Source organism: Podospora pseudopauciseta, chromosome 1 (assembly GCF_035222475.1).
Source record: "Podospora pseudopauciseta strain CBS 411.78 chromosome 1, whole genome shotgun sequence".
NCBI classification, from domain to species: domain Eukaryota; kingdom Fungi; phylum Ascomycota; class Sordariomycetes; order Sordariales; family Podosporaceae; genus Podospora; species Podospora pseudopauciseta.
This window is the reverse complement of record NC_085892.1, coordinates 2,140,188-2,161,147: the sequence shown is the minus strand read 5'-3', so window position 1 is coordinate 2,161,147 and position 20,960 is coordinate 2,140,188. Positions and strand designations below refer to the sequence as shown.

General features: G+C 51.7%; 7 protein-coding genes and 1 non-coding gene across 8 annotated transcripts; 4 read left to right on the top strand and 4 right to left on the bottom strand.

Moving 5' to 3' along the window:
* Positions 1-259: 259 nt before the first annotated feature.
* Positions 260-1,876, top strand: ubx2 (UBX domain protein Ubx2; the record flags this gene model as incomplete). The annotated part of the gene is made up of 1 exon (XM_062907157.1): positions 260-1,876. The coding sequence occupies one exon, from the start codon at positions 260-262 to the stop codon at positions 1,874-1,876; it is 1,617 nt and encodes a 538-aa protein (XP_062770082.1).
* Positions 1,877-4,819: 2,943 nt separating this feature from the next.
* On the top strand, positions 4,820-8,917 carry PAK6 (Serine/threonine-protein kinase PAK 6). Its single transcript, XM_062907156.1, has 3 exons — positions 4,820-5,849; positions 5,910-6,226; positions 6,284-8,917. Exons 1-3 carry the CDS (start codon positions 5,743-5,745, stop codon positions 7,939-7,941), a joined length of 2,082 nt encoding a protein of 693 aa, XP_062770081.1. The 5' UTR covers positions 4,820-5,742; the 3' UTR covers positions 7,942-8,917.
* A 271-nt stretch (positions 8,918-9,188) lies between these two features.
* On the bottom strand, positions 9,189-10,671 carry QC763_0007120 (uncharacterized protein; the record flags this gene model as incomplete). The annotated part of the gene is made up of 3 exons (XM_062905147.1): positions 9,189-10,069; positions 10,261-10,332; positions 10,478-10,671. 3 exons carry the CDS (start codon positions 10,669-10,671, stop codon positions 9,388-9,390), a joined length of 948 nt encoding a protein of 315 aa, XP_062770080.1. The 3' UTR covers positions 9,189-9,387.
* Positions 10,672-11,079: 408 nt separating this feature from the next.
* On the bottom strand, positions 11,080-14,137 carry QC763_105870 (uncharacterized protein; the record flags this gene model as incomplete). Its single annotated transcript, XM_062907155.1, has 2 exons — positions 12,004-14,137; positions 11,080-11,954 (listed from the first exon to the last, which is right to left on the bottom strand). The coding sequence occupies exons 1-2, from the start codon at positions 12,053-12,055 to the stop codon at positions 11,080-11,082; spliced, it is 927 nt and encodes a 308-aa protein (XP_062770078.1). The 5' UTR covers positions 12,056-14,137.
* Positions 12,808-13,839, top strand: QC763_105860 (uncharacterized protein; the record flags this gene model as incomplete). The annotated part of the gene is made up of 1 exon (XM_062907154.1): positions 12,808-13,839. The coding sequence occupies one exon, from the start codon at positions 12,808-12,810 to the stop codon at positions 13,837-13,839; it is 1,032 nt and encodes a 343-aa protein (XP_062770079.1).
* On the bottom strand, positions 13,920-14,006 carry QC763_0007100. Its single transcript has one exon. It is a non-coding gene; the product is annotated as a tRNA-Lys (tRNA).
* Positions 14,138-14,622: 485 nt separating the features above from the next.
* On the top strand, positions 14,623-16,627 carry IDH1 (isocitrate dehydrogenase (NAD(+)) idh1). Its single transcript, XM_062907153.1, has 3 exons — positions 14,623-14,878; positions 15,007-16,067; positions 16,120-16,627. Exons 1-3 carry the CDS (start codon positions 14,855-14,857, stop codon positions 16,205-16,207), a joined length of 1,173 nt encoding a protein of 390 aa, XP_062770077.1. The 5' UTR covers positions 14,623-14,854; the 3' UTR covers positions 16,208-16,627.
* Positions 16,628-17,121: 494 nt separating this feature from the next.
* On the bottom strand, positions 17,122-20,771 carry QC763_105840 (uncharacterized protein). The gene is made up of 3 exons (XM_062907152.1): positions 20,232-20,771; positions 17,863-20,171; positions 17,122-17,797 (listed from the first exon to the last, which is right to left on the bottom strand). The coding sequence occupies exons 1-3, from the start codon at positions 20,361-20,363 to the stop codon at positions 17,548-17,550; spliced, it is 2,691 nt and encodes an 896-aa protein (XP_062770076.1). The 5' UTR covers positions 20,364-20,771; the 3' UTR covers positions 17,122-17,547.
* Positions 20,772-20,960: the final 189 nt, after the last annotated feature.

Sequence of the window (20,960 nt, the reverse complement as noted above, 5' to 3'; positions counted from 1 at the left end):
CAAGACCTTCCTCCGGAGAGCCACTGCGACCGACTTTTGAGATCAACCGTTCTCTTCCCGCCGCTTGCTTCCTCGCAGCGTGCGCTCAATATTTCCTTCCGAGCTCTGTGGGCTTTTACCACAAACCTTTCGACCGACTGACTCCCTTCGACTCTCCTCTTCCGGCCGGACATCACAGGGCATACTACTTCCCGCATATCTTGACATACGACAGCTCTTATCACTTAACTTAGCTTGACTCAGCTAGACATCAGCAACCATGGACGAGGAGCAGATCCAAGAATTCATGTCGGTCACGACAACGTCTCACGCCGTGGCCAAACGTATGATCGACATGTGCGGCGATTCCACCCAGGCCATCAGCATGTGGTATTCAGACCTCGACCTTCAGAGAAATATCGAGCAAAGTTTGCAAACCCCTGCGTTGACCACAGCTTCGAACCGTCCCCGTCCTTCCCAAGGCAGAGAAGATGCCCAAGGCGTCATCCATATTGACGATAGCGACGACGACATGCAGGACCCGGGTTTCGACTCCGATACCGACGATGTTGCCGGCATTGCCCGTGCGGCTCAAGAAGACGAAGATGCTGCCTTGGCTAGGGAGTTGCAAGAGCAGTTCTACAATCCTTCAGCGTCTGGGGCTGGGGGTGGTGGCGCAGGCCTCGACGACGATGGCGTTAGGGCTCCCATGGCACGTACAACTGAGGTGCTCGTGGCCCCTGGTGGCGGTTTTGACGACGACGATCATGAGTCGGTACTTGCTCAGATTCGTGCTAGAAGGGAACACGGACAAGCTGCCGCTGCAGCCCGTAGGCGTGCTGGAGCCAACAACCCGTTCGCACAACCATCAGCTTGGTCGGCCGGTGCTCCGGCAGCAGCCTCTAGACCAGCCGGTGCTGCGGTTAGTAGGGCAGATCGCCTGGCTGAGCTCTTCAGGCCACCATACGACATCATTTCCGACTTCTCTTGGGAGGAGGCCCGCGACGAAGGCAAGGAGGAGAAGAAGTGGCTGTTGGTCAACCTGCAAGACTCCTCAGACTTTCAATGCCAGATGCTAAACCGCGATGTGTGGAAGGACCAAGCCATTGTCGCCCTCATCAAGGAGAACTTCATTTTTCTGCAGTACGACAAGTTAGATCCTTCTGCCGAGCGGTACATCAACTTCTACTTTCCCAACCAGACCCATGAGAACCCCAACAACTATCCTCATGTGTCGGTTGTCGACCCCCGCACTGGTGAACAGGTCAAGGTCTGGAGCGGCATCCCATTTCCATCGCCCTCGGAGTTTCACGCTCAGCTTGTCGAGTTCCTTGATAGGTACAGCCTCGCAGCCAACAGCAAAAACCCCGTCACCAAGGCCAAGAGGCCAGAGCGCGTTATCGACTTCGATCGATTGACGGAGGAGCAGCAGCTTGAGCTCGCACTTCAGAACAGTCTGGCGGCTGCCACGGGTGGTTCGCCGCCAAACATCGACGACCCCGATGCGCTAACCCGTTCAACTGGCAACCTGGCTGCGGACGACAAGGGCAAGGGGAAGGCGGAGGAGTCACCAGCAGAACCTCCAAAGGTTGAGTCGGCTTTTGACAGAATTCCATCTAATCAGCCACACTCGGAGCCAGCCGCCGATCCCAAGACCACAACGCGCATTCAGATCAGGCACAGCAACGGCCGCACTATCAGGCGGTTCCGCCTCGACGATACGGTGTCCAGAATTTACGAATGGATCAAGGCTGAGCCACCCATTCCAGGCATGGAGGGGGTACCATTTGAGCTCAAGACATCGCCCAGTGGTGTGGACCTGATCGACCTCCTGGATCAAACTATCAAGGAGGCTGGCCTCGCTAACGGAACGGTGATGCTTGAATTTGAGAGTTAGGAGGACGCTTGGAGTCGTAATATCCATGACCTGACGGAGAAGATCAGGGAACAGCTTCTAGGGGCTGTCGATTGCTATGTAGCTCTATCTGCCGAGGATGCAGGGTCTCCGAGTACCTCTGCGGGATTGTTGATGTCTCTAGAGCGGACAGTCCTGGCGGAGGATATGAAGAAGAACTTAAGTAGTGCTAATGCAGCGGGTGAGGAGATGAGCCAATTGCTTTTGGACGCGGCTGGTCAGATTAGGGCCATCGGTGAGAGGGTTAGGCAAGCGATGTTGAAGACCAAGAAGTCGAGAGAGGGGGACCTTGCGGAGAGATGATTGGGCCTGCAACATGGATTATAGGCAGGCCTGCAAAGCAGCGCGTGGGTTGTGTTATCCCGTTCCTTTTTTTCCTTCTTGTCTTTAGATGGGGGAGGAATGAAAATGGCGTAATTTGGAATGGGGAGGTTAGTTGCTACTGGGCATTTTTCCGTTTACGTTTCCCTTTTTACTTACTCAGCATGGGAGAGGCTGTATTGGCTCTTATGGGGGGTTTATGGGGGTGTCGGTTTTGCTGCGTGAATTAGGATGGGTGAGGATTGGGGGTTTGATCCGTTAGCGAAGAAGAGATGCTAAGATTTTTGGTGCTCTGATGCCGTTGGTTTTGTGCATAAATGTTAGAGTGAGAATAGATGGGCGGTGTTTATTTTGTGAAGTATGGTTGTTTGTGGTGATGTGATTGTGCAATGAGGGTATGTATGTTTTGTACTGTTTTTTGCTGTGACCAGGGATTTGATGATGAGTTGATGTCAGTGATGGATGATGAGCACCCAAACCACAACCCAACACAAGACCATGCAAGTTCATGGCGCAGGAGATAGCTTCTGGTATCCAATCTGTCGGGTCCTTTTGCGGATGATGCGCAATTTTTAGTGTGCCACATTTGACTTGTACGGAGTGTGCTGGACATGATCGGCTCATTGTCATGTCAACCTCCAATGATGGGCAATCGGTTGGTTGATACAAGGTGAGCAGGAAACACCTCGGTGAGGTGGCTTACCTGAACCTGAACACTCTCAGTCAAGATTAAAAACGATTGGATGATGTGTGTTTGTGCATAGTTACCTGAATGTTTGGGGGAAAGGGGGTGTAATTTCCAGTTGAAGCTCACACTCGTCGCCTGAGTTTGAGGGTTCAGGTTGGGCAAAACTGGAGAATATGTTCTTTTTGGCTAGTCAAGATAGGTACCTAAGTATGACTGGGGAAGAGTGGTTGTGGCTACAGTGTGTTGAGTCTTGCGATGGCTTTCGATGAGGAGATCATACAACTGTTGCTTCCATCCGGAGGTTTTTGACCTTCATCAGCGGGGATTCATGCTGCGATGATGTATGGCAGAAGATCTGTTTGAGATTTATCTGAGAGCCAACATGGCCACGAACATATGTCACATATATCTGGTAAGGTAGTTCACGGCATCAGCCACAGACTAGGCACATGGGTGTTAGAGTCAAGGATCATCTTCTCCAACCATCTCAAGCCATCAGTGAGCAGCTGTTGCTATGATGTCTCTTCGTGGGGTGTCAACAGCAACCCCGCCGCCAGCTTCTGTCCTTGTCAACAGGGTTAGGGAGGCAGGCTTACCCCTGACCAGATGTTAGCGGCGGCAAGCCGGGTAGTGTGCGGGGGAGAGGGGCACAGGCCACTCGTCCCAAAATGCTGCTGTGCGGTATAAACCGGACTTCCACCTCCACTTTTAATGCCTGACGCTATGATTACGCATACTAGCTAAGATAGTTAAATTCCATGAAAAATCTCTGGCTACTAACATCTATAATAATCTCAATATCTAAAATAACTTTATAAATATAATTTTTTACTTTTAAAAGCTCTTCACTTTTTTTGTATAGTAATATTTCCTCTAAACCCTTTGAGAGCCCACATCTTCACTCAGACTCTAGGCTTAAAGCTGCACCCCAAACTGATAATAATCTAGATTTTGACGATTATAACTTAAATTATATACTACAGAACTATCTATCTTTACTAATTAGTTTCTCTATATATATAGACTTCTATCTTCTAGGTACCTCTATACTTAGCTTACCGCGGCTGTCAAGTGAGCGGTAGTAATCTAGCTCACCTCTACTAACAGGTAAGCGCCCCATTACTTTGCAGCTCCGCTGCTACCTTTTCTTTGATTGGCCACCACAGCCTGCTGCAGTTCCCGCTTAGTCTTGCTATATAATTTGTCTGTGACAAACTCTTACTTTTGGATGTCTTTTTTTTTTTACACAATATGTTACGTACCCATACTTACAGTTTTTACTTTCTAAAATTAATTTATTTAAGTTTTTTATTTAATTCTATCAGCTTATATATTAATTTTTTTTACAATATATGTTATTACTAAAACAATGATTAATAAATAATATATACAAAATTTCTATATTTCGTAAAAATAGATTTAATTTATTTTATAACTTAGTTATTTTTTTGTCAATGAACTTTAAAAGGATTTCAAAATCTAAAGAAAAGTTTTTTTTTATAGTTATACTTCTAAATATTATACTATTTTGGTTACATTTCCTAAAAATAGAAAATATACTAGTCATCTAATACTTATTTTAATAGGTCTTAGCTTAACAAAATAATATTTCGAGCTTTTCTTAATAATTATAGCGCTATAATAATCTTCAGTTATTAATGCTAAAATAATTTAAATTTTTTGTGAAAACTTTTTTTATGTTTTAAATAGTTCAATATAAAGCGTAAGTCATAAAAATTATAGTAAAAAAATAGTATTTACGTGCTTTTTCAGTATATGAAAACGTTAAAACTGATGGATTTAAATAGTAAGTAGAAAATTAATGCCTTTATATGCCTCGGTTGGTGTGGGTGGCTATGGCGCTAGGCATTAAAAGTGGAGGTGGAAGTCCGGCTGGTTTGTAACGCATAGCGTAAACTAAATTCCCCTGGTTCTGGGCGGCTGCGCCTGGCTGGGCGGGCAACGGTGTGTGGACAACGCCTAGAAAGACCCCATCTGTTTTCCCTTTCAGACGGCCAGCACCGCAGACCCCACACTTCACTCGCAACCTCCCCCTACAACTGCGCGATACATTTGGGGGACGTCATACTTTGAGCTTGCCTTGACGTGCCCAGGTGAGACAGCGCTCTCGCCAGGTCAAGGTACCGCCGCAAACCACCAAGCAGGCAGAGAAGGCACCTATCTCTCTCTCTCCCTCTCTCCCCTGGCAAGTTGAGAGATGCAGCAAGCAGCAGCAGCAGCAAACCGTTGGCCAATTGTCTCTTGCTTCAGACAATAGGAGGTGTGGGCGAGCCAGGTACATTTTGTATGACCTAGGTACATATCTGGCTACCACAGCAGCTATACAGCCAGCCAGCCTGGAGTACTTGTCCATTGCGGTGTATTGGCATTTGTGACTTGGAGCGCCTCGCCCTTCCTTCCTTCACTCCCATTAGAAACACAGACACAGTACCCATTTTCGAATCTCGAAGAAATTTGCTCCCCGAACTGAGCATCCACAACCCTCGAACTCGTCCGACCGAACCGATCATTCGCTCCTGTTTCTTCTCGGTCGTGCCCTCCGAGTGCTTCTGTGGGCTACCTGCTTTTCGATTTCCCACTACAACTTTCCGCTCTTCCAAACTCCCTCGACTCACAACTTCCTCTCTCCCTCTTTCTCTCTCTCTCTCTCCCATACATGCCATTCGCGTTGTCCGTCACGATTGGCCAACAATAATACGGACTGGGGTTTTCTCCTTCTTTTTGCTCTCGAGAGCAAACGTAGCCTTCGAGAGCAGCACACATTCCTCCAATCGACCTACCTTGACAGCCGCAAGCAAGGGATACCAGCAGAACCACAATGTCGGAACGTGAATACAACGATCGAGAGCTCTCGCTCGATCCTGAGCTGCTCTATACCCGGGAGTCATGCATTGGAGGGGGTAGTTTCGGCAAGGTGTACAAAGGGTATTTCTACCCGTGACAACAATCTGATTCTGCTAGCTTGGGCTGACAGAAATTTCACAGGGTGGACAAGCGTACTGGTCAGGCGGTGGCAATCAAAATCATCGACATAGAAAGTGCTGAGGATGAGGTCGACGATATCATCCAGGAGATTGCCATCCTGTCGGAGCTTCAGTCGCCCCATGTGACTAAGTATTACGGGTCGTATGCCAAAGGCGCCGAGCTGTGGATCGTCATGGAGTTTTGCTCTGGCGGGAGTTGTGCCGATTTGATGAAGCCCGGCCTTATTGGGGAGGACTGCATTGCCATCATTGTTCGGGAGCTGCTCATGGGGTTGGATTACCTGCATTCGGACAAGAAGCTTCATCGGGACATCAAGGGTGAGTCTTGCTTTGTAAGTGTGGGATGTTGGGGTTCTTGGGCTAATCATGTTCTAGCTGCCAACATTCTCTTGACGTCTAATGGACAGGTCAAGCTGGCTGACTTTGGTGTCTCTGGACAACTCTCGGCAACCATGACCAAGAAGAACACGTTTGTGGGCACGCCTTTCTGGATGGCACCGGAAGTGATCAAGCAAAGTGGCTATGATCACAAGGCCGACATCTGGTCCTTGGGCATCACCGCCCTGGAGCTTGCCAATGGCGAGCCTCCCTATGCCGACATTCATCCCATGAAAGTTCTGTTTTTGATACCTAAGAATCCTCCACCCAGGCTTGACGGGGCACAGTTCAGCAAGGCCTTCAAAGACTTCATTGAGGTGGTGTTGCAGCGAGATCCCAAGGATCGACCTTCAGCAAAGGAACTGCTCAAGCATCCGTTTATCAGACGCGCGAAAAAGACCAGCTACCTGACGGAGCTCATTGAGCGATACCAGCGCTGGGCCGCGACGCATGAGCCTGAGAAGGACGATGTGGACGACGAGCCGGAGACTCAATACGAGAATCAGTCCCGCACCGACGATGACATGTGGGATTTTGGGACGGTACGACTGGTTAATGAGCGTGGTCACCTGATCCATAGGCCGGGCATGTTGAACGCCATGGGCGAGTCGGCAACCAATGCCAGGTCTGCGAGGACACAGGAGAACTCTGACGACTATGGCGAGCGGCGGAGGGAGGCGAGTCCTGCGAAGTTGACTCTGGATACTAAGGATACCCTGAAGGCAGTCACAGGGGCTGGCAATTCTAGGCAGATGTCACCTCAGCGAAAACCCGTCGGTGCTTCTTCGCCAACCAAGGGCAGGTATTCTAGGGAGAACTCGCCCGAGAAGCCACTTGCTGACCTTAACGACACTCCTCGCGCTTCCTATACCTCCAAACCGGTGCCTCGAACACCTGGCCCGGGCTCTCCCGAATACGAACGGGCACTCGCGCAGCAGATCCAGCAGGAAATGGGTGCTCTGCAGTTGGGGCCTGGTGGATATTCTCGAGGACCATCTCTGAGGTCTCACACCTCGTCGACTCGAGCATCGCCGATGAAGCTGCCAGAGATTCCGCCATACCGGGGATCACAGCAGCAACAATCACAAGTGCCTCTCCAAAAGATTACGAACCAGCCCGCTCCGATGATGTATCCCGACAATGGTCCCTACAGCTATCAGCAACAGCAGCAGGTCCAACAACATTATCAAAGATATGGCGCGCAGGTTCCTGCCCATCAGCCAAGCTCGCCGCTGATCTCGAAGGAACTGCCTCGTAATCGCGAGCCTGTCGATCCGGGTTCGCTGACGCCAACCTCGTTCCCGTCGCCAGCGCCGGCGAACCCGAATGGAGACTTGGACGCGCTGAACGACGTGATTTTCCCGGCGCTCGAGGAGGCGCTCAAGAGGCGGCAGATTAGCCTGCAGCAGCTCTTTAGGCCAGAGCCGGGCAAGCCTTTTCCGCCGGTGACGCCGAGCCAGCAGCGGGCCGAGGCGACGCACGAGAGGATCCGGAAGCTGGTGTACAAGCTTGCGCATGTGTGCAAGGAGATTGACCACCACGACAAGCAAGAGCCTGTGGGTATGGGCAAGGAGGTGCCAACCTTTTTGGAGGGTCTGCTTGAGGAGATCTTGGTGAGGGTTGAGCCACTTGATGAGGAGGAGGCTCAAAGATGAGCGACAACACAACACACATTGAGAAGGAACATCTACTTCAAGATGTTGCTCAACCAGCTCTTGTGAAGATATTGGGGGATTTCTTTTTGCGACAAGCATCAATGCAGACATTTTGGGGTCGACCACTCGGCATATCCAGCACTAGCAGTTGCGATCTTTGATCATCACGGCCATTGAGAAGAGCACTACCTACACCACCACAACAAACGGACGGGGGAAATTGCGATTACACTATGTGAGGAGGACGGAGACGGAAAAAGCAAGCAAGCACCCGACTTGCTCGAGGGCATGAAACGACTAAGCGGCTTTGTATTTCTCTTTTGTTTTGGTGGAGTCGCTACATGTCACAGGCACATAGATGGTATTAGCGGAGGAAGGCAGGCAAAAACCATGGGTATAGAGAGGTATGGGAGGGGAGATGGCATGGAGAGGAAAAGATGAAGGAACTTGAGAGAGGGAGGAGGCAAACGTTTTTACATTTTCTACAATACCAATTTGTTGCTGATTTTGGGGGGGCGTAGGCATGGAGGCATGGCGTAGTATAGCATAGCAGAGGTATTAAATTTGAGGGTTTTGGGCCGTGGGCTCTCTGTGTTGGTGATTCTTTGGGGCATTCTTCTGTGAAGATGTGATGTGGTGGTGATGATGTTGGAGAGATCGATATTTTGCTGCGTGAAAACACGCTTGCGGTACTTGGTAGTGGTGTCTCTAATGGTTGGGTAAGGTACCTTGTATATGTTTGGTGATTGAAAAGTGAGGATGGCTGATAGCTCAGGTACTAAGGGAATGAAGATGGTCTTCCGCGTTGGAAGGAGATTTGAGAATGGGGACGACAAACTACCAAAGACTGGCTCGTCCGTTTTTTTTAGGATGGGATGGAGGCAATTGTATTATTGACCTTTTTGATTTTGGGGGTGGAGATGGTGTGTGTGTACGTGGATATCTGGTGTTTGAAATCTGCTTGAGGGTATAGGACGAGAGTTGAAGTATATACTGTCTTTGGTTTCGGTATGTACTTATGGCTGGTAGGTAGGTTAACTCCTTGTTTTTCTTGCTTTTCTTGTTTTTCCTGTTTCAAATTAGTTGGTGGGTGTGTTGCGGAAGATGATGTGGTGTTCAGGTGGATGATAGTGAAGTGGTTATGGTCAAGTGGTGATGGCCAAGTGGTGTTGGTGGGAGGGTTGGGGTGATGATGAGAGGATTTGAGGATGTGTGGTTGGATTGTCGTGCCAAAGGTTGAAAATAAATGGGACATGTGATTTTCACGCTTAGGACCAAGATACAAGAGTAGCCTACACAAGAGTAAAGTCAGGTTTCAGAGCAAGGTCATAAAGTTCAAACCCTTCAAACTCCTGTCCCCTACCTAAACTACCTAGGTAAACCACCAACACGCCTAAAAACACCATCCCAGACACCTAAACGCCCCCGATCTCAATCTTGTAGCCGTTAAGCCATAGCCTCCAAACTATCCAACCCAACACTCACATCCACCACCCCGCATTCCACCGTCTGGTTCCCAATCACCCCCTCCCCGCCCGCCCTCCACTCCGGATTCGCCCACACGTCCACCTGGCAATCCAGAGTGACATTCACCCCCCCTTGCCCCTTGAAAGACGTGGTCGGATAAGTCTTGTCTTTCCCGTCCACGCACTCCCAGTCCTGCTTCACTTCCAGCCGGCCGGTCAGCTTGTCGAACCGAAAGGTCGCCGCCGAGGTGTCGGCGACGAGTGGGGAGAGGTTGGACGCGGTGCTGGTGGGGGGCGTGTAGAGGCAGGTGAACCATTGATCAAGATAGAAGAATTGATTGGGGGTGGTGGAGACGGCGGTGCAGATCTGGTCGAAGGAGGGGCCGAGGGCGGGGTTGGAGAGGTTGAAGGTTAGGGAGGCGGTGCCGGCGGTGGAGGGGGAGGTGAGGGAGGGGCCGAGGAGGGAGAGGAGGGAGGAGTAGTGGAAGGATTTGGCTGTCCAGTTCAACGACGAGAGGGACGCGTCGGAGCAGGTTTGGCTTGCTTGTTGGAGGACTGGGGAGGTTTGGGTGAGGGTGGGGAGGAGGAGGAGAAGGAGGGAGGTGGACATGGTGAGGGTGGTTAAGTGTGAGGTTTTGGGGGAGAGTTGGTGGTGGGGTGATCTGTGTGTGGGTGTAGAGAAAGTTAGAGATGAGGTCAGATGGTGGGCTTTTGCCCTGGTTATATGCGCATATAGACTGTCACTTCTCGATCATATCAAGTCCGACCAGCCTCGAGGCCAGGCTGGTGTTGCATGATCTTCGAAACGCCTCACCATCAAATAAGGCAAAACTGACCTTTCAAGTGGCCTGACCTCCTTCTCTGTCTTGTGCGAGTAGTGCCCAGCGCCGTCTTCCGCTTGCTAGAGCCTCCCACCATCTCTGACCTTCATCGGGTTTCGGTCGCTAGTAGGCAGAGAGTCAGACCAGCCGATGCTCGAGATAGCCGGTTGGAGTCTAGCTCCTGATCAGCCAATAGGCTGCCTCAGGTGGATTTGAAGATACCTTGTCTGTTAGCGTGAGGTAACTTACCAGTTGCCTGTATAACAGCGCATCCGTCGGCGGAATCTAGAGGTTATGCTTGTACGCCTCGAAAGGGATCTGTCCGGTGATATTGGACCGATGTCGCCAAGAAGAATGTGAGTGAAAGCTGAGAAGACGTTTTGTAGAACATGATCGCTCGAATTCTCCACGTAGGCGAGGTTGGGAATGACCCCATCGTCCATCCATGCCGCCGTACCTTGCAAGCTGATAACGGCTGGCTGTCTTCATGTGTCCCCGTTCCTCGGTGCCGAACCTCCAATTTTATCCGCCGGGGCTTGAGGGGAATGATCGACATAGGATGGATAGAGGCGATTCTCGAAGTGGCATCCCGTTCCGCTGTGGTGGAGGTGGTATTCTTCAAAAATTACCAGGACCCCTCAACGTCCCCAGTCTCTCGTTCCTGTGGTCCTGTCCCAAACCGTTGACAAATATTCTCCGACTATGAAGGCAGCAGAGTAGGACGACGATGGTGTGAGACAGCTTGTGTATGTACACGGGTCCTTTGTATTCCTATCAATGACTATCTATCTGCGCACCGCAGGTCTAGAACAATGTGTCCGTAGACCACTTCGACCAAGCATCTCTTTCTCTCAGAGCTGATCAACAAGCTTCTGAGCAGCGTAGTCAATGTTGGTACCGAAGGTATCCGGCTTCGCCTGGATGTAGAGCACCCCATCTTCCACCACAACCTCACCATACGAGTCATACGTGAGGGTGTCCACAATGCGAAGGGCGTACTCGTTCTTGCTGACAGCCTCCAGAAGACCCTCCTGGATAAGCTCGTCCTCGCCAACCTTTTGGTACTTCATCTGGTAAGCCAAGCCCTCAAAATACTTCAGCGTGAAGTTCCCGAGCCGTTCTTGCCAGTCCTCGAGACTGGGCTTGCTCTCACTGAGTTTGGCAAAGTTGGCCTCGAAGTTGGGATTGATCGTGATCTCATCCACACTCTTGCCGAGAAGGTCGGCAATGTCCTTCTTGACAGCGCCGATGGCGGGCTCGTAGTCCTGTCTGATGCTGTTGCGAGCGTGGAAGCTAAAAGGCTTGTCACTGGGAGCGGCGTTGAGGGCGGGCAAAAGGCTGTTCTCTTGCAAGGCGTAATCGACGTTGGTGCCAAGGCATGTCTCGTTGAACAGAATGCGCAGCTTGCCATCCTTGATATCGCAACCATTGTAGCTAAAACGGGCTGGGTCCTGGTCCTCGACCTCGAGCGTCAAGACATGAGCATGGGCGAGGTCGTTGATCTCTGTGGCGAATTCGCTTCCATATCTTCCACTCAGATACTTGATCTGGTAGATAGCGCCCTCGACGTAGGCCTTGATGCAAGAACCAAGACTCTCCTTGGCGTAACCGTCGTTGTGGTAAGGCCAGATGGCCTTGGGGTCAGCTTCGACGGTCCACTCGGTGCCAAGGAGTTCGGAAAGCTGCTTCTCGAGGTCGGCCTTGTTGTTCTCCCACTCGTCTCTGACTTGTTGGTTGTTAGTAAAGCGAGCAGGGACGGGATTGGGTTGTCTTACCATTCTTACGGACGGCAAGCGAAAGCTTCTCCGCAGGAGGAAGAGGAGCCATGGTGACGGATGTATTGAGTGGTGGTAGGTGGGAAGAATGTGGTAGAGTTGAAAAGAGGCGGGCGAGGATGTTCGAGATGATGCTGAAGATGTTGGACCTCCTGGACAGCGAGAGGTCCCCTCTTTATGTCCAGAACTCGCATCGCTCCTCACGCCCACTCGCGTCTTCCAGTAACCGAGCACATCACTTGCCTAAGCATCCCTTCCGGGGATTCGGTGATACCCTGGGCTATATTCTGTTGAGTCACCAAGGTTCGGTCAGCCTCACGGGAGTTGTTGCAGAAGCTCGGTTTCTAAAACGTTGATCGCTCTGCTTGTGGAAATGAGTCGTCAGCCCACTCCAGGCTGCCGCTCTAGCGCCCAAAGAACTACATAGTATCAGGAACGTAACCGAGGGGAAACGCCAAAGTCAACATGCATACTCCTTGTTGTTCCAAGAACGGCAATTTTGCCGCCGTCCTACACGAGATATGACATCTCGTTTGTTGACATTGCTTAACAAGAACATGGCAATCTCCAGTCCGCCTTGCAGATCGCCCTTTGGTGCCAAGCCATCCCCGCGCTCAGCTCTGGCGCCTCGCGCGCCTTCAGGGGTCGCCAAGCATGCTGCCTCCCTCAACAAAGGGTAGCGAGTTTGTGGCATCAACAATGTGGTTAAAAGAGACGAACAACGCACGGCTCGATGTTTCTGTCTTCCAGAATCAGTAACCGGTGCGAAGCGCAAAGCCAGCAATCATGCCCTCGATGTGAATAATGCCATGCCACCACACTTGTGCCAACAGGCGAGCATACCTGACGCTAACTGATCACGACAGACCGCTCAAAGCCCAAATCGGAATCCGTGACGTTTGGAAAAAGGAGGATGGCGCACTCCAAACAGCCATCAGGAAGCTCGAAGAAATCCTGGGCCACAAGGTGGACGCTGAGCCCGAATGGCATCTTTTGATCGCCGAGCTTGACTCCTATTATCCCGACAAACTGGACCTCGTGGCTAGCGTCACCGGGTGCGTTCTAATATGGGTCAAGAGCATGATCGAGCTTTTGGATGATTCTGAACACGAAGCGTGGGGGGAGCAGTTGCTGGAAAAGGTCCCCTCTCGCCTCAGGATCTTTATAGCCGTTGCGGACTCGGACAAGGCCGCCACGTCGTGGTCGGAGCAGCGGCGAGGGTTTGTCGTCTCTCTTCCCAAGAAACAGGCCTTTCAGCTTCAACCAACCGAATTGTTTCCCATCTTTCGTGGCAACCTCCTTACTTGCTTCGATACCGACAAGAAGCAAACCGAGCTTCCGGTTCGGGATGCCCAGGCCACCACGACACCTGGAGACGACTGGGCAGAGGTAGAGGTCAATGTCGACGCCTCCAAGCCACGAGAAAAGGTCGAGTTTCTTCCTGACGCGGCGTCTCTACCACGCCCCGACCAGCTGTTTCTTCGACCGCCCTATTACCTGACTATGACGGCAAGCACCAAGAGGATCGAGTTGCACTGCAGCCACAGCCCTACCCTTCAGTTCTTGTCGGAGTATCTGCAACGCTGGTGTCGGGTCAATCGCCATGATACTACCAATCCTCCAGCTGTCCAGATAACGCTCCATCAGTCTGCGTTCGGGCTGGGCGAAATGTTCAACTCGCTCGTCCTTAGCACGGAGCACACCCGGTACACAAACGAGTTCCAAGTAACGGCGCCCATGGTTGCTGCTTTGATCGAGGGTGTGCTGGGATACGAGCTGTTGCCGGCACTGGGTGGTTGGAGCTTTCGAAGGGATGTTGAGTTTAAAACGCTGTGACTGTTGCCAGGGCTGCATATTGTGGAAAGCTGTTGACTTGTAGTCAACCTCGGACAGTTTTGAGCAACCAATTAGCCGTTGCCCGGCTAGCTCAATCGGTAGAGCGTGAGACTCTTAAGGAGTACTCCGAAATCTCAAGGTTGTGGGTTCGACCCCCACGTCGGGCTCAATTCCCGTCACAGACGATTCTTTTTGACCTTTTCTGTTTGGTGATCTGGGCCAGGTGGCCTTGCCAGAAGCTTGATGGTTCTTTTTCCCTGGGCTGGGTGCTGGGTTATTCCCCGCAAGGCTAGCTTTGGAATTACTTAAGATATTGTAAAGAGGCCGAAGATATACTACCGAGGACTGCTGTAGTTCGTCCAGACTGTCACCCTCGCATGGGTTGCTGCCACAGCAGAGGAATGCCTGCCGCCATCGCAATCGTTTTCCTTTCATTGGCCAATTGGACAGCTGTTAGTTGGTGTTCTGTTTTCGGAAACGTGACATGTGAGTTGGGTTGTGGTGGGCGGAGACATGGAGTTGTTTGGTGACTACAATAGGTATTACCTAGGTAGTGAGATAGGTATGGATAGGCAATGAATAAAGCTAGAGATCTCATCATGATATCGGCCGTTGTGTTATCAACCGCCATGATCAATCGTTTGCTGCAAGGCCCTCGCTGGGCTCTTGGGGTCTTGGCAGATGGTTCCAAACCCGCAGCTTTCCGTGGCGCCGACGTTGCAGACGTCACAGAATGGAATCTGTGCCCCGCCCGCCTTGCTGCACTAAAACTTCTTCGCCTTAGCGCGCTGTTGCTGAACAGCGCCGAGACCCACCCGGCCGGGAAGATGGAGACCTAAAAAACAGCTCGACCAACAAGGCAGGCAGGTGCTTCCTTTTGCTTTGCGGCATTTGCTCTTTTGCTCTCCTCCTCCCGTCAGAACCTTTCCTTCCCTTCGCATTTCCTACCGCTCGCTCTTTTTTGTCGCCGGCCAGCCTCACGATACCCTCTTCCCGTCCTATCCATATTCTCAACATGCTTTCCAGGAACTCTGCGCAGGTGAGTCTAGTCTTGAGTCTTGTCGTCACCAACACCCCTCTTCCTGGAACCCCTGCAAGTCGTTGCGATTAGCCAGCTTCCCCACCACCAACCATCCTCATACTGACTGCCTTTCCCTCCGCGAATAGCGCCTTCTCAGGGCTGCCGCTCAGCCCAGCCAGCGCCTCAACATTGCGCGCGGCTTCGCCAGTGTCCAGGACACCCCCGCCCAGTCCCTTCAGGCCGATATCTTCAAGCCCACCAAGTACGGTGGCAAGTACACCGTCACCCTCATCCCTGGTGATGGTATCGGTGCCGAGGTCGCCGAGAGCGTCAAGACCATCTTCAAGGCCGACAATGTGCCAGTTACCTGGGAGCAGATCGAGGTCTCCGGTCTCTCAGATGCGACCCCAACCGGCCGCACCGAGGAGGCTTTCGCCGATGCCGTTGCCTCCCTCAAGCGCAACAAGCTCGGTCTGAAGGGTATCCTCCACACCCCCATCAGCCGCTCCGGCCACCAGTCTTTCAACGTCGCCATGCGCCAGGAGCTCGATATCTATGCCTCCATCTCCCTGATCAAGAACATCCCCGGCCTCAAGACCCGCCACGACGGCATTGACCTCGCCATCATCCGTGAGAATACCGAGGGCGAGTACAGCGGTCTCGAGCACCAGAGCGTGCCCGGTGTCGTCGAGTCCCTCAAGATTATCACCCGCGCCAAGTCTGAGCGCATCGCCAAGTTCGCTTTCAGCTTCGCCCTTGCCAACCACCGCAAGAAGGTTACCTGCATACACAAGGCCAACATCATGAAGCTTGCCGATGGCCTCTTCCGCAACACATTCCAAACTCTCTCCAAGCAGTACCCCATGCTTGAGTGCAACGACATGATTGTCGACAACGCCTCCATGCAGTGCGTCAGCAAGCCCCAGCAGTTCGACGTCATGGTCATGCCCAACCTTTATGGTGGTATCCTGTCCAACATTGCTGCCGCTCTCGTTGGTGGTCCTGGTGTCGTTCCCGGCTGCAACATGGGTCGTGATGTCGCCGTCTTCGAGCCCGGTTGCAGACACGTTGGTCTTGACATCAAGGGCAAGGACCAGGCCAACCCTACCGCTCTTCTTCTCAGCGGTACCATGCTTCTCCGCCACCTCGGCCTTGATGACCATGCCAACCGCATCTCCAACGCCGTCTATAGCGTGATTGCCGAGGGGTAAGTTATGACGAGGTCTGGTGTTATACACAATTTGCTAATACCACTACAGCAAGATCCGCACCCCCGACATGGGCGGTAATGCCACCACCCACGAATTCACCCGCGCCATCCTCACCTCCATGGAGAACTCGTTGTAAAGATACCCAACCACACACGCAATGCTAATTCACGCGCCCCTACCATGTACATGATCCGACTGCGTTGCTCTTCATCGGTAATTCGTTAATATCGACCTATATACGGGGATCCTTGACTTTTCCAAGGAGTGATACCAGGAACGGAGGAAGAAGGGCGTTTTACAGCGACGACTTTTAGACGGGGATCAAACGAGTGAGACTGGCATGGGGCGGAGAGAGAATCCCGTTGTAGAGACGCTGGAGTGAGACAGGGGGAGCTAGAACTGGTCGGCCATGCGGCACACACAGAGACTCATGTTTCCTTTATTTCTGGCTACCACACTTGGAGAGCTGAGAGGAAAGCTTAGAAGGGTGGCGGTGGCCTATGTTAATGATATGATAACGAAATGGACCAAAAAAAATCCTAAACATATTCTTGAATATCCCCGAACATGAGCTGTGACCTTCAAACAAGACCTGAAAATCCTCAACTCGGCCCACCCCCAGACAAAAAAAAATTAACATCCAAAATCCTACCCTATCGACATGCCAATTGCCCCCCTCGAGCAGCTTACCTACCCCTTTCGGCGTGACCCTCCGAAGCGCCGAGCGAGCGCGCGGACAAGCGGCGGATTTATCGGCGAGAAGTGGGGCAGGGGTTGGGGTTCTTTTTTGATGCGAACGAAAGACGCGAAGTGGCATGAAAGGACAGGGGTGTCGACAGTGGGGGTTTTGATGCTTGAAGCGCTAGAAGTGCCAAGGGTTTCTTGGAAGGCAAAGGCGTGCAGCAAAGGAGGGGTTGGTTTGTTTACCAGGACGATGAGGGCATCACCATCTCAAATACCACCACCACCATGAGAATAGGTTACTTTCATAAATAGAGCAAATATAGCTTGTCCCGATCTCATGTTCCGGTTGGGGAAAATTCCATCGCAACACTGTCAAAAATATTGTGAATAAAACACCAAACAATGAATTACTTTACACAAGGATACAAAACGACCTCGTAGGAATAAACATTTGAGGCAAACCAACGCAAGAAAGAAAAGTGGAAGCAATACTGCACTTTTCCCTCATCATTACAATCTCTCTCTCATCATAAACCCCCCAACTCTGTTATGTACGCGTACCCTGGTATTCCCATCAAAAACGCCCATCCATTCCTGCCTCCCGTCATGTACTTCGTTTCCTCCATCATGTAGGCGTGTATGTAACACGCCAGGACCATTAACCATCCCCCCATCCAGTATGCTTTGCTTCGCTCTACCGTGTATCGAAAAAAGCCAATACCATGTGTGAAGCACCAAGCGCCACGCAATGAACGAACCACTCCTTCCACCTCGTACAAACAAACCGACCCCTCACTGCCTCCAAATATGTGTATCCCCCAAGCTTATCGAGCTAGAAGAGTTACTACTAGCAGCCCCGCTCCCGGGCCCCGGAGGTCTAGTTGCGATTCCCTCGACCCGCGTCTCGTCTCTTCGGCTCCGTATTGATGGCCCCGCGCCGTAAGAGTATTCCCCTTCGCTACCACCAATGGCGAACTCGAGACTATCGCTCTCTTCTGTGAATGGCGGTGGTGGGTCTTGGTAGATCCATGGTTGCTCCAGACTAGACGTACATTGTTAGCTTGATCGCTTTTCGACAACAGTAGGGGAAAAAAAGACAAAACCTACGGAACCACCAAACTAGGATTCACAAACCGCAACCCCTTCTCCCTCGCCTCATCAACCGTCGTGCTCCCCCTCCGCCTCAACGACCTCTGATCCACATCCTCCTCATACCCCCCCTCCCTCTCATCATCCAAAATCGCCACCTCATTCACCCCTTCTTCCTCGTCCTCTCCCCTCTTGATACTAACCAAAGAAATAAACTTCGTCAGCGGCTCAAACTGCCACTTGAAGTTCCAACTATACCACACCGTCCCAATCACCAGCGGGGTCACCAGCACCGCCACCGTAAACGCCGACTTCAGCGCCAAGTACCCCGACATGGTCACCTGGAACACCACCAGCCCCAGAATGACCCGATAGCAAATCATCCTCCACGCACCCCCCGTCGCGTGCTGCGGTTGATCCATGGCATACAGCAGCTGATACTTGTAGGTGAAATACCCAAACACAAAGTACACCACGCCCAACCCCAAGACCTGGTACCCGTCTGGCAACACACTGTAGACTAGACACAAGATGAACACCAACAGCGCCGTGGGCAGGTAAAAGCCATAGTAGAACATGGGCGGCTGCATGATCTGGGAAAAGTCCCTTGGCGTCTTTGCGCCCATGCGGTTGATCGGGTACAAGCTTATGCTGCCAAACTGGAGCAGTCGGAAGGGGAACAACCCCAGACCCTGGAGCATGATGAAGCAGCTGTAGAAGCTGGTCAGTTCCTCAATCTTTGTGGCAATGGTGTAGGCGATGTAGGTGCTGTCTGTCAGGCTCTTTCGAAACGTCTCCTGGATACCTGCCACAGCAGCACCGAAGACGGTGAAGATGAGGAAAATGTTGAAGAAGGTAAAGAAGAAGTTCTTGCTGATCACGGAGAGGGCCACATCGCCCCGCGAGATCATGCCTTGGTGTTCGGACAAGAAGTCGTAGAGGTAGGGCACGGCGACGTTGAGCAAGGATACCACGAGAGTCGGGATGCCGGTCTGAATAAGCGAGCGGATGATTTCATGGTCCTTGAGGGTCTCGGCTAGAGAGGGCATAATTGCCTTGATGGTGCAGATGGTGGTAGATGCTAGGGCAGCGACGGGACCGACCCAGATGATGGAAAGAATCGAGATAAAGATAGTGACAGTCCACGACTGGAAGCGCCGCCTCCACCAAGGCTTGTATGTATTCCTCCATACCACATCGGATGGGGCTGGGGCAGGCTTGGTTAGCAATTGGCCCGGCCCAGGGTCGATGAGGGCCTGGATCGCCATCTGACAGGCTGCAATAGAGTCCATGGTCACGAATGCGATGTTGGCCGGTTCATAGGTCTTCTTCCGAGCAGCGATAATCTTTTCATCGAGCAACCGGAGGCGTTCGGTATAATAGTCGAGGCCGTCAATCTTGCGACTTTGCATACGAAGAAAGCCGTACCAGAGCCTTGCCTGAGGACGGGGCCGGTCAATCTGCATATCATGCCCTCCTCGCAGCAGTCGTTCACTTTCGCCGGCTTCTTCGTCAGACCGCACTTCTGGTGCCCCCGAAGCTGTCCCATCGCCATTCGCCTGCGTTCCAACTGGTAATTTTGGCTTTTGGCTGATGTAAACACTCCACGTCTCTTCCAATTTGGCGAGTATTGCGGTTCTTCGCTCCATCAGTTCGTCGATCTCCTTCCAGTTGCGGCACAAAGTGACGCTTTCCACCTTTCCAATCTCCAGCTTTTCTACCAAAGATTTGATCGCATTCTCGGTGCGCAGCTTCTCAGGAATACCAGACAATCGGAATGTTCGGTCGGTGATTGTAGATTGTGTGCCCAGGTAGTTCTGGCGTATGCCAATGACCTTCAGAGTGTACCGGTTCAGCATAAACAGGGTAAGTCCAGTAAATACATAGGTAAACACCAGGTAAGACCACAAGTAGCTCATGTTCTTGTTGAAGCTCTCGTCATCGCCCCCATGGCCGTCGCCAGAGTTTTCGCCAGCGTTTCCGAAGAGGTTGACTTTTTGATAGTCGCTATACGGCGCATACTCGCGGAGCAGGGAAAATTCGGAGGGGTTGGTGTCGTTGCGTTTGTGTCCGGGATCAAAGTGGCGATTGATGGGCTCGAGAACAACGGCGGCAAAGAAGAACATGACAGCGAAGAGCTGCAACGACATCTTGAAGAATGTCAGGAATACATATGCGTCCAGTCCGGCGCAAGCCAGAACCTGGTGTTCGGTAATCCTATAAAGGGCGGGCATCCAACCAAACAAAGTGTCGGGCAAGTGTGGGAGCTCGATCTCGGCATGTCGTTTGCGCGCGGCGTATAGGGATTTCCATCGTCGTCGTAATATCTGTCAAGGAGCTTTTCGTTAGAGGCTCACTGGGACTAGAAAAATGAGAAGCGTACGTACACAAAAGGCTAGAAAGGCAGAAACCCCTAGCGATAGGGAAATGACGAGCTGAACCTGGAGGTCCTTGGGCCCAGGCTTGACATACTCGTCGCCATCGCACTTTGGCTTCTTATCGTCTTCGAATCCGTTCATGGTTGCATAGTTGAAGCTGAGGGGAATGTGAACGGGCACGTCGAAGATGGACGACGTGGGATGAACTTTTCAGAGTGAACTGGCGAGCCAGAGCTGTCGATTGTTGACCACAACCGACGACTGGTCACGCAGGCTTGGCGCTGGTAGATTACAAAAAGAGTGGGTCAAGGGTACAACTACCGTCGAAGTAACAGGGGTTTTGTGGTTGGAGATGATAGAATGTAGACTTAAACTCTTGAAGAAGTATATACCAGGCAAGTTTAAACATAAAGCCATCATCAACAGAGTATGCAAAGCCCTCAAAGCTGCAAATGTAGACTCGCCCTTGTACTGTCCTCGAGTACCTTCAACACCAACAGTTTCACGGCTCCACATGCGACAGGACACTGTGGGGCTGGTCTGCATGGTGACGTGCAAATGGGGCCCACCGACAGGATGCGGCTTCCTTACACATGCATCGCCTGCCTGCTGCTGAACAAGGCTTCATTTGGGGACTTGCAAACACTGATATTGGACAATATTTCTGCTTAACGATTGTAAGGTCATTTTGGGGGCCGAGAAGGTAACATGTTTCTTGCAATGCGTATGTTAGTTTCT

Bases quoted from the DNA above. Each gene is read 5' to 3' on its own strand.
- PAK6 (XM_062907156.1), top strand. From the start codon at position 5,743: ATGTCGGAACGTGAATACAACGATCGAGAGCTCTCGCTCGATCCTGAG. The intron at 5,850-5,909 runs GTATTTCTACCC...GAAATTTCACAG, and splicing joins TTCGGCAAGGTGTACAAAGG to GGTGGACAAGCGTACTGGTC. The intron at 6,227-6,283 runs GTGAGTCTTGCT...ATCATGTTCTAG, and splicing joins GCTTCATCGGGACATCAAGG to CTGCCAACATTCTCTTGACG.
- IDH1 (XM_062907153.1), top strand. From the start codon at position 14,855: ATGCTTTCCAGGAACTCTGCGCAG. The intron at 14,879-15,006 runs GTGAGTCTAGTC...CTCCGCGAATAG, and splicing joins TTTCCAGGAACTCTGCGCAG to CGCCTTCTCAGGGCTGCCGC. The intron at 16,068-16,119 runs GTAAGTTATGAC...ATACCACTACAG, and splicing joins TATAGCGTGATTGCCGAGGG to CAAGATCCGCACCCCCGACA.
- QC763_105840 (XM_062907152.1), bottom strand. From the start codon at position 20,363: ATGAACGGATTCGAAGACGATAAGAAGCCAAAGTGCGATGGCGACGAG. The intron at 20,172-20,231 runs GTACGTACGCTT...GCTCCTTGACAG, and splicing joins CTGCCTTTCTAGCCTTTTGT to ATATTACGACGACGATGGAA. The intron at 17,798-17,862 runs GTAGGTTTTGTC...ATGTACGTCTAG, and splicing joins AATCCTAGTTTGGTGGTTCC to TCTGGAGCAACCATGGATCT.